Source organism: Chiloscyllium punctatum, chromosome 26 (assembly GCF_047496795.1).
Source record: "Chiloscyllium punctatum isolate Juve2018m chromosome 26, sChiPun1.3, whole genome shotgun sequence".
NCBI lineage: Eukaryota > Metazoa > Chordata > Chondrichthyes > Orectolobiformes > Hemiscylliidae > Chiloscyllium > Chiloscyllium punctatum.
The window spans coordinates 16,921,429-16,938,175 of NC_092764.1; the positions used below are offsets into that span (position 1 = coordinate 16,921,429).

At 43.3% G+C, this 16,747-nt stretch overlaps 1 protein-coding gene across 3 annotated transcripts in view; it reads right to left on the minus strand.

Moving 5' to 3' along the window:
* wwox (WW domain containing oxidoreductase) overlaps window positions 1-3,456 on the minus strand; it is a 939,779-nt gene extending 936,323 nt beyond the window's left edge. For all 3 annotated transcript variants that reach the window (XM_072595864.1, XM_072595865.1, XM_072595866.1), the window contains exon 1: window positions 3,291-3,456. In XM_072595864.1, the coding sequence (XP_072451965.1) occupies window positions 3,291-3,397 (107 nt within the window). In that variant the 5' untranslated portion in view covers window positions 3,398-3,456. The remainder of the gene's footprint in view (window positions 1-3,290) is intronic.
* Window positions 3,457-16,747: the final 13,291 nt, after the last annotated feature.

Here is a 16,747-nt window from a genome sequence, read left to right on the forward strand (position 1 = left end):
ACTGAAGAGTAACCCACCCAGACCCATCTCCCTCTGACTAATGCAGCTAACACTATGGGCAATTTAACATGGCCAATTCACCTGCCCTGCACATGTTTGGACTGTGGGAGGAAACCGGAGCACCCAGAGGAAACCCACGCAGACATGGGGAGAATGCGCAAACTCCACACAGACAATCACCCAAGGCTGGAATCGAACGTGGGACCCTGGTGCTGTGAGGCAGCAGTGCTAACCACTGAGGCACCACGCCGCCCAAAACAGCCACCGTGCTGTTCTTCACCCAGACGCACTGAACAGCCACGGGGACCAAATTTCCACCCAAATATGCCAGCATTTTCATGCACAAGTTCGAACAAGACTTTTTGCCGCACAGGACCTCCAACCAGCACTATACACCAGATAAACTGACAACATTTTCTTCCTCTGGACCCATGGCGAGGAATCACCGAAACAACTACCCAGTGATACCAACAAGTTTCATCCCACCAGACTTACCATGGACTCCTCTTTAGTATTTGTATCATTCTTGGACACACGCATCTCCATCAAGGACAGGCACCTCAGTACCTCACTCTACCGAAACCCACAGATAACCTCATGACGCTGCTACACTTCTATTCTCTAGCTGCCAGCCTAAACATATCAATCAAAACAGCCATTCCCTATTGTCAAGTCCTACGCATACCCAGGATCTGTTCAGATGAGGAGGAACGTGACAGACACCTGCAGGTGCTTAAAGATGCAGTCATAAGAACAAGATATGATGCTCAACTCACTGATCGCCAATTCCAACAGTCCACAGCGAGAAACTGTCGTGACTTCCTCAGGAGACAGACACGGGCTACCCTTGGTTATTCAGTACATCCTTGGAGTGGAGAAACTACCCCATGTTTTTCATAGCCTGCAGCACATTATCCATGAAGATGAACACCTCACCAAGATCTTCCTTATGTCTCCACTTCTCGCTTTTAAACAACCACCAAACTTTAAAAAGACCACTGTTCACAGCATACTGCCCAGCCTTCAGGACAACATCAACCACAACACCGTACAACCCTGTCATAGCAACCACTGCAAGACGTGCCAGAGTATCAACATTGATACCACTACTACATATGGGGACACCACTCACCATGTACGCAGCAGGTACTCATGTGACTCAGCCAAAGTTGTCTATCTCATACTCTGCAGGCAAGGATGCCCCGAGGCATGGTACATTGACAAAACCAAACCGATGCTACGACAACGGATGAATGGACATCGTGCAACAATCGCCAGGCAGGGATGTTCCCTCCCAGTTCGGAAACACTTCAGTGGTCAGGGACATTCGGCCTTGGAGCTTTGGGTGAACATTCTCCAAGGCAGGCTTCAGGATATGCAACACCAGAGTGACCGAGCAGAGGCTGATAGCCAGGTTTGACACCCATGAAGATGGCCTCAACTGGGACCTTGGGTTCACATTACAGGTGGCCCCACTACATTATCCATTCTCTCTCACACAAGCACACATACAAACACACTTGCATGCTCTCACACTCACGCAGACCCTCTCTCATATATACACACATACAACCCCCACACTCTCATCCTCACAGGCTTATATCCCATCACACATTTTACCAAGCATGCATACACGCAACACACACTCACTCACTTGCACAGACACTCACTTTCATGCACGCACACATAACAAGTCTATGGGGTGAATTTGCATTTGCAGAATTATGTCGGCAGATACATTCTACTTTGCTCAAAAGGTGTACAATCTGCAGGCAGTCAATGCAAGCAGTCAATTTATGTAATATTTTATAAATTCCACTTTGGAAGTAGAACCAGTCTCAAGATTGGGATACAAACAGACTCTAACTTCACGCCTTTATTTATACATTGTCTGAGCCTAGAAGTCACTTTTTTTTATAAAACCTTAAGTCATCTCGAGAATGCGACTTAAAAGTAGTTCTGGGGTTTACACATTAATGAACCGAAACCTGCAACGTATTCTAAATGATTAAAGACTTAACAGCAATCTAGGTTTGTTCAAAATATAATTTCAATTGCATGACACTGAAATCTTTTGCTATAAATTCTGTGTCTTACGGTCCTGCTCCACAGTTACCTGATGAAGGAGAAGAGGTCCGAAAGCTAGTGCTTCCAAATAAACCTGTTGGACTATAACCTGGTGTTGTGAGATTTTTAACTTTGTCCAGGGAGTAGAGACAAGCAGTTCCAAATAAAAGTCCAGAAGAAATTGCATGTTTTAACTTGCACCCAACAGAACAAAATAACTCAATTCAGGTACTATTTAGCTTTGGTTTCAATGCTTGAAAGCAAATTTATAAATGTTTGTTTACTTTTTAAGTTCAACTACAATGGAAATAGAAAAGGAAATAACTTAAAATAATTATTTATGTTATTTTGAAAAGTTATTGTACAAGTGACAACTACAGTACAACCTGAAATCAACTGTCCTCATGCAAGTTTCATGAGAAACTCTACAAAATTGTTACAGAGCAGGTTATGGCCATTGGCCCATCGTGTCTGCACTTCCAGATCTGTGAATCAGCATTATGACTTTCTGCCATTCTCCAAATGAAACAGTAATAATAATAATCCATCCTCCACTGAACCTGCCTCCACCACACTTCCAAGTAGCGCATTTCAGAAAGAAATGATAAGCAACTGCCAGAGATTTCCTGCTCACAAGGCTGTTGCAAATGACTTTAAATTTATGGGAATTCATCAAATTAATTAGAGAGAATTCAAACAAGTTACTAAACTTCTATATTTTTAATGAAGTACAAGGATGAAGTGAAAGGGCTGAACTAAGTTCCAGCAACTTTTAACTTTACAGCAGTAAAAGCCAGATTTCCTTCTAATGATCTGCAAGAGGGCTTTATTCTCCCCTCCTTGTCTTCCCTACCTCTCCTCATCATCTTACCACACTCCATTTCTCCACTTCCTACACATATCCTTCCACCCAACCATCCTTTCCAGACACGTCCACCCCCCCCCCCCAAAACAATCAGCTTCCTCCCCATCCATCCCCTCCCACTCTTTCCCTACCTCCCGTCACCCTCTCTTCTTACCCCCATACCCCCATCCACTTCCTCTTAATCCCCCTCCTCTCCGCCCCCACCCTTCCCTCTCCCTTCTTGCTTACCTTTCCTCCATTACTCCTCCCTCCCTCCAAACCCTCCTCCCTCTCCCCTCCTCCACCCCTCTCACCAACTCCACTCCCCTCCCCTCTCTCCCTCCCTGTTTTTAATCACCGGAGTTCGCCATTTCCTTACTTGGCGTAGTAAACCCAGCCGTCTTTTGTGGTTCTCTCCTCCCAGCCGGGAGGCAGCTCATCCTCGCTGTCGGTGTCATCCAGCCCCGCATACTTCAGAGCGGCCATCGTCCTCGCAGGTTCACACCGCAACCGCCAGACTGTTTACCTACCTCACTTCCGTCCGCGCGCCGGAAACAACTGCCGTCTCGCACGCGCCCACCGCCCTGGTATGCTGGGAGTTGTAGTCCTCTGCACCTGTCCACGCTGGGAGTTGTAGTCCTCTGCACCTGTCCACGCTGGGAGTTGTAGTCCTCTGCGCCTGTCCACGCTGGGAGTTGTAGTCCTCTGCGCCTGTCCACGCTCGCAGGAAAAATGCTGTAGTTGCCAGAAATCCGAAAGAAATACAGAGAAAGCTGGTGTAATGCTCTCGTGAAGAAGCATTTCATTGAATATTCAAATGTTTTTTTTACTAGAACAGGGATAAAAAGCACAATACTGCTAATGCTCAAAACCTAACAACATGAGAGCAAGTAATAGCAGTAGGCAATTCATCCCCTCAAGGTAAAAACAATGACTGTAGATGCTGGAAACCAGATTCTGGAGTAGTGGTGCTGGAAGAGCACAGCAGTTCAGGCAGCATCCGAGGAGCAGTAAAATCGGGCAAAAGCCCTTCATCAGGAATAAAGCTGTGCTCTTCCAGCACCACTAATCCAGAATTCAGCCCCTCAAGTCTACTCCACTCTTCAAGACAATCATCGTTGATTTCATCTCTGCCTCAACTTCACTTTCCTCCCTGCACCCCATAACCCTTCAACCCATTACTAATCAAAGATCTGTCCAACTACTCTTGAAATTTACTCAATGTCTCAACATACACCATACTCAGGGGTAGTGAATTCCAAAATTCATGACCTTTGGGAGAAGTAATTATTCCTCATCTGTGTAAAATCTGCTACTCCTTATACTAAAACTATGACCTCTTATACAATGTTGCTCCACAAGAGAAAACATCCTCTTTACTTTGTCAATCTCCTTTAGCATCAATGTATATCCATACACCTCAATGAGATCTCTCATTCCCTGAACTATTCAATCTCTCTCCAAAAGACAAAGGCCTAATCTCTGGAATACAATGAATAAGAAATGCCAGAAATAGTGCACAGCATCACTTGCCTAGAAAGAAAAAAGTAAAAATCAGTGATACTTGGAAATGAAACCACTTGAAAACAGAAATTTCTGGAGAAACTCAGCAAGCCTCTCAGCATCTATATAGAGAAAACAAAGTTGAATCCAGTGACCCTTCTTCAGAACTGGTCATACTGGAGCACTGTTCTGAGATATACAAGTTGGACTATTAGGTTTTACTGGCTTTTTCTTATGGGTGAAAAGAGAAAAGGAGTGGATAAAGGTGGAGCTTGAAATTGCACAACAGGTCAAGCAACATCAGAGGAGAAAGCGAGTCCATGTTTCAGGTCAGAACCTTTCATCAGGACTGAGGAAGGGGCTATGAAATAGAGGGAGTGGGTGGGGCTAGGGGAAAGGGGAGTGGGATGATGATAGGTGGATCTAGGTGGGAAGTCGCTGTGATGGGTCAGTGGGAAGGGTGAAGCAGATGAAAAGGAAGATGGACAGGTAGGGTCAGGATAAGGGGGCAGGCTGGAGAGGGAGGACTGGGCCTGGGATGAGGTGGGGAGTGGGGAGTGGGGAGATTTAGAAGCTGGTGAGTTTTATGTTAAGGCCATATGGTTGAAAGTTCCCAAGGTGGAAGATGAAGTGTTCTTCAGTTTGTACGTGGTCTTGTGTTGATGGTAGAGGATGCCCAGGATTGACATATTGTTGGGGGAGTGGGAGGGGAAGTTGAAATGGATGTCAACTGGCAGGTGGGGTGATTGGAGCATACAAACCATTAGTATCCCCTGAACTGGTCAACACATTTGCGCTGGGTCTCTCTACATGGGAGATGTATTCACAGATTTCACAGCAACTTGACTTCCAAAGGACTATACAGCCAATGAAGTATTTTACACATGATTGATGTTGTACAAAAGGCACCCAGCCAGCCTTCAAAAAGCAATATCATAAAGCCCAAATCCATTATTTTTGTATTGATCGAAGGATAAACATTGGCCAAGAATATCAGGTATAACTCATCTACTCTTCTTCCAAAAAATACTTTATTCAACGAAATTGTAAAAGAACATTCCAAAGCATTGACTTGAAAATTACAGAAAACACTATCAAATTCAACTTGTCCCCATAAATTATATACTACTTTGAAATGCCTTAAAACAATTAGGATAGTGTTTTGATAGAACATAAGCATTGCTGAAAAAAGCACATTTTGTCAAAGCTTGTTATTTTGGGCTTATCAGGACCATTCATAATAATAACTATTCAAGGGGAAACCCAACATTGATGTTTTTCTTTTTATTTACACACTGACTGTATGGTCCAGGCAGAAAACCAACATTGATATTATAAGAGAGGAGAGTTCTGATTAATTGGCTATTGAACTTTGATTGGTATATGCATTGCCATGGAGAATGGACACATTAATGATGGCTGACAGTCCTTCTGATGGGAAGCCAGGCTATCCTCATTCGGTCTTTTGTATGTTTACCAGGTCCCACCTCCTCTGCATATTGTGCTGAAGGTGGCAGTGGTCTGGAAGCCCCCTTTTGTCCCTCTGCTTGTGGAAAGGGCTTATTATAGATCTGAAGAAAAATGTATTTTTCCCTCAAGATCCATCCCAAGCAGTTCTGTGATGCACACTGACTGCAACTGCGGCTAAATGGATGTCATCTTAGTGAAAGGTGCTCTTTGGTCTGCCTGAAACATGCTTATTTTCCAGTTTACTGAACCTTGGAGATTGGCACATTCAAAAGTCTAGTACTCAAAGGGATGCACTAAAGATTGAGTAGTCGCTGTAGAGACCCTGCTGTGGAAAAAGTACCAGTTAATAATAATGATCAATAGTTTAACTGCCAGGTTTTATTTAAATTTTAAATCACACAGATTCGCTCTGAAATAGCATGGTATTCCTCTGACAAATAAACCAGTGAATTGGTGGAGTATGTGTATAAGCTCTTTCTGTTTGTTAAGAACAAAGCCCTATGCAGCAATCGATGTAGCTTTCAGTCTATGCAAGTGTGGTATACTAAAGCCCAACTGACAATCCTAAATTCATCATCAGCATTATTCATGGCATACTCAGGATTAGATTGTAAATGTTGTCCAATTGAAGAATTACATCTAATGTTGGACACCACATTGCACATTTTGTAAGTGCAAGCTGTTTGGGTAGGGTCACTACCTCACTTGCTGCAAAGAGCCAATCGGAGCGAGTTTTGAGAAGAATTGTAGCTCAAGCTGAGGTTCTGGATGTAGGTTTGCTCTCTGAGCTGGAAGGTTCATTTTTAGACGTTTCATCACCATACTAGGTAACATCTTCAGTGAGCCTCTGGACGAAGCACTGCTGATGATTCCTGCTTGTTTGGGTTTCTTTGGGATGGTGATGTCATTTCCTATGGTGATACATGAACATCAACTAGCCACAAAACAACATGACCCTCTGTCACTAGTATCCTTACATACAGATGAGGAAGGACACCACTTTGGGGCAACACATCCATCGTAGGACAAGCCAAACAGAATTCCTAGAAGCATTGCATTTCAACCAGAACTCTACCAACAAACACATTGACTTGGACCCTATTTAGCACCCCCTGAGAAAAAGAACAGGAATGACATCACCATAGGAAATAACACATAAATGCCACCACCAACCCAAAGAAACCCAAACATATAAATAGAAAGCAGGAATCATCAGCAGTGCTTCGTTCAGAGGCTCACTGAAGATGTTACCTAGTATAGTGACAAAATGTCTGCAAATGAACCTTCCAGCTCAGCGATCAAACCTACATCCAAGAGCCAAAGGGATTTGCTGTTATGTACAATTTGCCAGCTCTCCGAAACTATGATGTACACAATTCACTGAAATTCATACACCACATTACTCATTTGTGCGATAAGCAGAATGTCTTTTAGCACTGCGAAAATCCACCATCACTATTTAATATAAATGTTGGCACTCCTACACTTCGGCACAGTCTAAATTGGCCTTATCAGCAACCAACAAACTGAGTTTCTAAGAGTCAGACTGGAATTCAAATATTAACTCAATTTCTCACAGAGATGTAAAGCATGGAAACAGACCCTTCGGTCCAACTTGTCCATGCTGACCAGCTATCCCAACCCAAGGTCCCAACTGCCAGCACCTGGCCCATATCCCTCCAAACCCTTCCTATTCATATACCCATCCAGATGCCTTTTAATGTTGCAATTGTACTAGCCTCCGCCACTTCCTCTGGCAGCTCATTCCATACACATACCACCCTCTGTGTGAAAAAGTTGCCCCTTAGGTCTCTCTTATATCTTTCCCCTCTCACCCTAAACCTATGCCCTCTAGTTCTAGACTCCCCCACCCCATGGAAAAGACATTGTTTAGTTATCCTATCCAAGCCCCTCATGATTTTATAAACCTCTATAAGGTCACCCCTCAACTTCCGACACTGGAGAGAAAACAGCACCAGCCTATTCAACCCTCCCTATAGCTCAAATCCTCCAACCCTGGCAAAATTCTTGTAGATCTTTACTGAACCCTTTCAAGTTTCACAACGTCTTTCCAATAGGATGGAGACCAGAATTACATGCAATATTCCAATAGTGGCCGAACCAATGTCCTGTACAGACGTAACATGACCTTCCAACTTCTGTACTCAATATTCTGACCAATAAACGAAAACATACCAAACACCTTCTTCACTATCCTATCTACCTGCGACTTCACTTTCAAGGAGCTAAGAACCTGCACTCCAAGGTCTCTTTGTTCTGCAATACCCCTAGAACTTTACCATTAAGTGTATAAGTCCTGCTTAGATTTGCTTTCCAAAATTCAACACCTTACCTTTATCTAAATGAAACTCCATCTGCCACTCTTCAGCCCATTGGCCCATCTGATCAAGATCCCGTTGTAATCTGAGGTAACCTTCTTCACTGTCCACTACACCTCCAATTTTGGGGTCATCTGCAAACTTAATAACTGCACCTCTTATGCTCGCATCCAAATCATTTATGTAAATGACAAAGTAGAGGACCCAGCACCGATCCTTGTGGCACTCCATTGGTCACAGGCCTCCATTCTGAAAAACAACTCTCCACCACCACCCTCTGTCTTCTACCTTTGAGCCAGTTCTGTATCCAAATGGCTAGTTCTCCCTTTATTCCGTGAGACCTAACCTTGCTAACCAGTCTCCATGGGGAACCTTGTCGAAAGCCTTACTGAAGTCCATATAGATCACATCTACCACTCTGCCCTTATCAATCCTCTCTGTTACGTCTTCAAAAAACTCAATCAAGTTTGTGAGACATGATTTCCCACGCACAAAGCCATGCTGACTACCCCTAGTCAGTCCTTGCCTTTCCAAATACATGTTTCTCTCTCCACAGATGCTGCCAGACCTGCCAAGGTTCTCCAGCAACCTCTGTGTTTGTATCAAATTTCCAACATCTGCAGCATGTTGTTTTCATATAAATGAATAACGTGATTTATGAATTTCAGTTCTGTATTTTCATTTAGTGAATAGGTCTGTAGACTACCAAACGTAATGCACACTGTTGTTCATTTTGGAAGCTTAATTCTCCCATTGACAATATAGGGAGAGGCTAAATAGGCTGGGGCTGTTTGCCATGGTGCGTCAGAAGCTGTGCAGTGACCTTATAGAGGTTTATGAAATCATGAGAGACATGGATAGGATAAATAGAAAAGGTCTTTTACCTGGGTTGGGGGAATCTAGAACTAGAGGGCATAGGGTTAGAGTGAGAGGAGAAAGATTTCAGAGGGACTTAAGGGGCAACTTTTTCACACAAAGTGTGGTACATTTATGGAATGAGCTGCCAGAGGAAGTGTTGGAGGCTGGTACAATTACAACATTTAAAAGGCATCTCGGTGGGTACAAGAATAGGAAGGGTTTAGAGGGATATGGGCTGAAAATGTGTTGCTGGAAAAGCGCAGCAGGTCAGGCAGCATCCAAGGAGCAGGAGAATCGACATTTCAGGCATGAGCCCTTCTTCAGGAATCAGCCCCTGCTTTTAGAGGGCAGGAATCAGCCCCTGCTTTTAGAGGGATATGCACAAGTTAAGGCAAATGGGACTAGATTCATTTAGAATGTCTGGTCGGCATGGACGGGTTGTACCTAAAGGTCTGTTTCCATGCTGTACATCTGTATGACTATGACACAGAAAAAATATTCTCAAAGCATTTCACAGTAGAATTATCAAACAAAATTTGAAACTGAGCAACATATGATATCAGAACAGATGAGCAAGAATCTAAGGAGTTCAATTTTAAGAAATGTCTTAAAGGAGAAAGTAAGAGAGGCATAAAGATTTGTGGAAGGAATTCAAGACATTAGGCCTCAGCAGCATGGTTGTCAGTGGAGAAGTGTTTAAAATCAAAAAACAGCAAATGTCCATTTTGGAGCATCACAGAAATTATGGAGGATTAAAGGGCCAGAATAAATTAGAGATGGCAAGGGGTGAGATCATGGGGGAATTTAAAAAGAAGGATCAGAATTTTAAAACTGAAATAGAGTTCAACCAGGAGCCAACGTGGGTCAACAAACATGGTGTGATATGTGAAAGGAGCTTAGCGAAAGCAGGCTTTTGGATGTCTTCAGGTTGACAAAATTTAGTATGTGGTTGGTTAGGAATGCATTGAATAGTCAAGATTGGAGATAACAAAAGCATAGATGAAGGTTTCAGCAGGAGATGAACTGTGGCAATGGACAAAGTGTGTGTTGGGAACCAAATATCAAATCGTGACTTTAGTCTTCCTATTATTAGTACTAAGATTTCTGGTCATTCAATACTGGATGCCAGACAAGCAGACTGACAAATTTTGAGATAGTAGGGAGATTAAGAGGGGTGGCAGAAAAACTCATCCATGAACAAGTGGAAAGTAACGCTATTTTGGACTGATGTCGCCAAGGGACAATTTTCAGTTGAGAGATAGGATGCACACAACAACCAAAATATTATTGGCAGGATACCTCTGCCTGAGAAGGTGAAGGTGAGGTCATTGAATATTTTTAAGGTACAGGCAGATAGATTCTTGGAAAATTTATCAGAAGTATGTGGGAATGTGGAAATCAGAACAAAAACTGTTTAGCTGCAATCTGAGTGCATGGCAGAGCAGGCTTGAACAGCAAAATGGCCTACTTCTACTCCTAATTTGTACACATGTAACCAAGATGATGATTGTTTCTAAAAAAATCTGCTTTGTTTTCTAAAATTTTATTTTGTCTTTTAAGTAACACTTTCAAACAAAATGCTGATTATAGTTTCCTTTTCAGAACACACAGATATAATGTAGACTGCCCTCAGGGCATGAGAAGACAAGAGTAAACAACAACTGCCTTCCCACAACCAAAGTCAAAAATACAACTTTAACAAGCCCCTAGAGAACAATAGCTGACAACAGGCAACAACAATTCACCTGAAAGAACAGAAATGCTCCAAAAGGATGATAGAAGAGAAAAAGCCTTGCAATGGAGCAGAAAAGAAAAGCAACAATTTGGATATATATGAACTATGCTATATCTAATCTTCAGGACAAGAGATATAAGGTTCCATGTGTATTCTTTATCCTTCTCAATACAGCTTGGATTCAATAAGGGTATTCAGTACAGTGAGATCAAAGTAGATGAAGGCACAGCCACCAGTAAAGGGACAGAAAATATAGGTGGAAGATTGGCAAGATAATAAAGGTTTGATGGGATTTAAGTGCAAAAATGACAAATGGAGAACCATGATGTGGAGGTGTCGATGTTGGACTGGAATAGACAAAGTTGATAATTACACCCCACCAGGTTACAGACCTACAGGTTTATTTGAAAATATGAGCTTTTAGAGTGCTGGTCCTGCATCAGCCAGATAATTATCAAAGAGAATGGTTGCAATAGCCAACTGGGACTTGAAGTGGGGTACGATAAAATATGTTAGCTGAATGTTAAACTGAAATGTATGGGGGGTTTTCCACAAAGGCACCGAATCAGCAGTAAGCTGGTGAATGGCAAGTGCATTGAAGCAATAGCAGTCATTAAACAGGTGAGTGAAAGCACGAGAATTTACTGTGTGAAAGAAACATATAATAGGCATAGATTCACAAGATGTAGCAGCAGAGGTATGACCGTAAGATATAAGGGCAGAATTAGGCCATCAAGCCAATGGAGTCTGCTCTGTCATTTGATTGTGGCTGATACTTTTCTCCCTGTAACCATTGATCCTTTGATCAATCAAGAACCAATCTAACTCTGTCTTAAAGACATTCAATGACTTGACCTCCACAGCCCTCTGCAGCAATTACTTCCACAGATTAACCACTCTCTGGCTGAAGAGATTCCTCCTCATTTCAGTTCTAAAGAGTTATTCCTTCACTCTGAGGCCGAGCCCTCAGGTTCGGTCTCTCATGCTAGTGGAGATATGCTTTAAGTTTCATCCTTTTAAAGTCCATCAAGTACAAACTCAGAATGCTCAACTGTTCCTCCTAAGTCAAGCCCTTACTCCCCAGGCTCATTCTTGTAAACCTCCCCTCCACCTCTTCCTTAGATCTGGGGCCCAAAACTGTTCACAATATTTCAAAAGCAATCTGACAAGAGACTAACATAGCCTCAGCCTGCTCTTGTATTACAGCCTTCTTGAAATACATGCTAACATTGCATTTGCATTTCCAACTGCCAATTGAACCTACATGTTAACCTTAAAAGAATCCTGAACTAGGACTTGCAAGGCCCTTACTGCTTCAGATTTCTGAATCCTTAGAAAATAGTCTATGCCTCTATTCTTTCTATCATTTACAACCTCATTTACATTTCCCATGTTGTATTCCATCTGCCCACTCTCCTAGCCTGTCCATGTCGTTCTGCAGCTTCCCTGCTTCAACACCACCTGCCCCTCTGCCTATCCTTGTTTGTTTGCAAACTGAGCAAAAATGCCCTCAGTTCCTTCCTCCAGATCGTTAATTGAAAATGTGAGTAGTTATGGTCCCAACACAGACCCCTGTGGAACTCCACTTGTCACCAGCTGCCATTCTGAAAAAGACCCATTTATCCCTACTTTCTGCTAGTTAGCCAATCCCCTATTCATGCTAGTAGCTTACCTCTAACACCATGGCACCTTGTTATTTCGCAGCCTCCCATGCAGCACCTTATCAAAGGCTTCTGGAAATCCAAATAGATCATTGTCCTTTGTCTAACTTGCTCATTACCTCAGAACGAGGGTAGGTCCGATCAAGGACAGTAGTGGGAGATTGTGTATTGAGTTGGAAGAGATAGGAGAGGTCTTGAACAAGTACTTCTCTTCAGTATTTACGAATGAGAGGGACCGTATTGTTGAAGAGGAGAGTGTGAAATGGACTGGTAAGCTAGAAGAGATACTTGTTAGGAAGGAAGATGTGTTGGACATTTTGAACAACTTGAGGATAGACAAGTCCCCCGGGCCTGACGGGATATATCCTAGGATTATGTGGGAAGCAAGAGAGGAAATTGCAGTACCGTTGGCAATGATCTTCTCGTCTTCACTGTCAATGGGGGTGGTACCAGGGGACTGGAGAGTAGCGAATGTTGTGCCCCTGTTCAAAAAAGGGAATAGGGATAAACCCGGGAATTACAGGCCAGTTAGTCTTACTTCTGTGGTAGGCAAAGTAATGGAAAGGGTACTGAGGATAGGATTTATGAGTATCTGGAAAGACACTGCTTGATTAGGGACAGCCAGCACAGATTTGTGAAGGGTAGGTCTTGCCTTACAAGTCTTATTGAATTCTTCGAGGAGGTGACCAAGCATGTGGACGAGGGTAGAGCAGTGGATGTAGTGTACATGGATTTTAGTAAGGCATTTGATAAGGTTCCCCATGGTAGGCTTATGCGGAAAGTCAGGAGGCATGGGATAGAGGGAAATTTGGCCAATTGGATAGAAAACTGGCTAACCGGTCGAAGTCAGAGAGTGGTGGTAGATGGTAAATATTCAGCCTGGAGCCCAGTTACAAGTGGAGTTCCGCAGGGATCAGTTCTGGGTCCTCTGCTGTTTGTAATTTTTATTAATGACTTGGATGAGGGAGTCGAAGGGTGGGTCAGTAAATTTGCACATGATACGAAGATAGGTGGAGTTGTGGACAGTGAGGAGGGCATTTGTCGTTTGCAAAGGGACTTAGATATGATGCAGAGCTGGGCTGAGGAGTGGCAGATGGAGTTCAACCCTGCCAAGTGTGAGGTTGTCCATTTTGGAAGAACAAATAAGAATGCGGAATACAGGGTTAATGGTAGGGTTCTTAGTCAGCTGGAGGAACAGAGGGATCTTGGGGTCTATGTACATAGATCTTTGAAAGTTGCCACTCAGGTGGATAGAGTTTGTAAGAAGGCCTATGGTGTATTATCGTTCATTAGCAGAGGGATTGAATTCAAGAGTCGTGAAGTGATGTTGCAGCTGTACAGGACTTTGGTTAGGCCACATTTGGAGTACTGTGTGCAGTTCTGGTCGCCTCACTTTAGGAAAGATGTGGAAGCTTTGGAGAGGGTGCAGAGAAGATTTACCAGGATGTTGCCTGGAATGGAGAATAGGTCGTACGAGGATAGGTTGAGAGTTCTCGGCCTTTTCTCATTGGAACGGCGAAGGATGAGGGGTGACTTGATCGAGGTTTATAAGATGATCAGAGGAATAGATAGAGTAGACAGTCAGAAGCTTTTTCCCCGGGTACAACAGAGTGTTACAAGGGGACATAAATTTAAGGTGAAGGGTGGAAGGTATAGGGGAGATGTCAGGAGTGGGTTCTTTACCCAGAGAGTGGTGGGGGCATGGAATACACTGCCCGTGGGAGTGGTAGAGTCAGAATCATTGGCGACCTTTAAGCGGCATTTGGATAGGTACATGGATGGGTGCTTAATCTAGGATAGAAATTCGGCACAACATCGTGGGCCGAAGGGCCTGTTCTGTGCTGTATTGTTCTACGTTCTATGTTCTACCTCCTCAAATAATTCTAACAGATTCTAACCTCTCCTTGATGAAGCTGAGCTGACTCAGCCTTATTTTATCATGCATTTCCAGGTATTCTGCAATGTCACCCTTAATAATGACCACAATCAGCATAACCAGATTTTAGTTTCCTAACTTCTGCCTCCCTCCCTTTTTAAACAGAGGCGTCGCATCAGTCATTTCTCAGTCCTCTGGGACCCTTCCTAACTCCAGTTATTCCTGAGAATGCCTCCACATTCTCCACAGCTATCTCCTTCAGAACTCTGGGGCATAGCCCACATGGTCCAAGTGATTTGTCCACCTTCAGACCTTTCAGCTTCCCTAGCACCTTTTCCTTAGTGATGGCTGCTACACTCACCTCTGCTCCCTGCTATTCCCCCCTTCCACCCCAACTCTCTTTAAGTTGTGGTACACTGCTGTTATCTTCCATTGTGAAGACTGATGCAAAGTATCCATTTGGGGCGACACGGTGGTGCAGTGGTTAGCACTGCTGCCTCACAGCACCAGAGACCTGCATTCAATTCCTGCCTCAGGCGACTGACTGTGTTGAATTTGCACATTCTCCCCGTGGCTGCGTGGGTTTCCTCCGGGTGCTCTGGTTTCCTCCCACAGTCCAAAGATGTGCAGGTTAGGTGAACTTGGCCATGCTAAATTGCCCGTAGTGTTAGGTGTAGGGGAATGGGTCTGGATGGGTTGCTCTTCGGAGGGTCGGTGTGGACTTGTTGGGCTGAAGGGCCTGTTTCCACACTGTAAGTAACCTAATCTAATCATTTTGTTCCTCCGCCATTTCTTTTGTTCCTTATTACTATTTCTCTTGCCTGATATTCCAGTGGTCCAATGTCCATTCTTCCTTTTCTCTTACCTTTTATAGATCCAAGAAAAATTTGCAACTTTCTTCTGTACCACTAACTATCTCATTCTTATATTTCATCTTCTCCTCCGTTACTGCTTTTTTAAAAATTATCCTCTGCTGGTTTTTTTTAAACACTTCCCAATCCTCTGGCTTTCCATTGATCTTCAACAGATTGTTTGCTTTCGCTTTCATGCTGTCCCTAACTTTCCTTTGTCAGCCATGGTTGCCTCATCCTCCCACTAGTGTTTTTTTTTCCTTCCGTGGGATGAATTTCTGCTGAGCCACCTGAATTTTACCCTCAGAAACCCTTGCCATTGTTGCTCCACCATCTTCCCTGCTAGGCTTCCCTTCCAATTAACTTTGGCCAGCTCCCTCCTCATGTCTTTGTAGTCATCTTTCCTCAATTGTAATACCATTACAAACTGATTTCAGCTTCTCCCTCTCAAACTTCAGGGTGAATTCTATCATATTATAGTCACTGCCCCATGGGAGCTCCTTCATTTGAAGCTCCCTAATCAAGTCTGCCTCAATACACATCAACAAAGGCAGAATTGCCTGTTCCTGAGTGGGCTCTATGACAAGCTGCTCCAAAAACCCTTCCCGTAGATATTCCACAAATTCCTATTCTTGAGACCCTCTCCCAAACTGATTTTCCACGTTCACCTACATATTGAAGTCCTCCATGATTATTGTATTTATTACCTTTCCTACATGCTTTTTTTTTAATCTCCCAATATATTTTCTTTCCAACATCCTGATTACTGCAAGACACAGCCCCCATCAGTCTTTTTTCCCTTTCCTGTTTCTCAACTCTCTCCATATGGATTATATGTCTTCTGACTATCAATTTCATTTCATTCATTACTAACAAGGCAACACCATCCCTCTATTGATCTGCTGATCCTTTAGATGTGTATCCTTGGATATTTAATTCCAAGCCCTGATCCTATTGCAGCCATGGCCCTGAGGAGAGGCAATGGCCTAATGGTATTATCACTGGACTGTTAATCCAGATAATGTTCTAGGGACCAGGGTTCAGATCCTGCCATGGCAGATGGTGGAATTTGAGTTTAAATTTTTTTTAAAATCTGGAATTAAGAGTCTAATGATGACCATGAATCCATTGTTGGAAGAACCCATCTGGGTTATTAACATCCTTTAGAAAAGGAAACTGACATCCTTAGCCAGTCCGATCTACGTGTGACTCCAAACCCACAGCAATGTGGTTAACTCTTAACTGCCCTCAGGGCAATTAGGGATTGGCAATGAAAGCTATTTATCCAGTGATGCCCTTATCTCATGAATGAAGAAAGAAAAAGAATACCCAGAACATCATATCCACCAATATGACTCTGTGTTACAAGCTCAATTACCTTGTTTCGTATACTGCGTGCATTTAAGTGCAACACCCTCAGTCCTGCATTTACTGCCCTCCTTATCTTGGTGAAAGTGAGTACTTATCTGCTGTGCTTGAGATTAGATTCCTGACCCCTCTATACTCACTCAGGTTTTACTACTCTTCACTTACCTATCGAAGC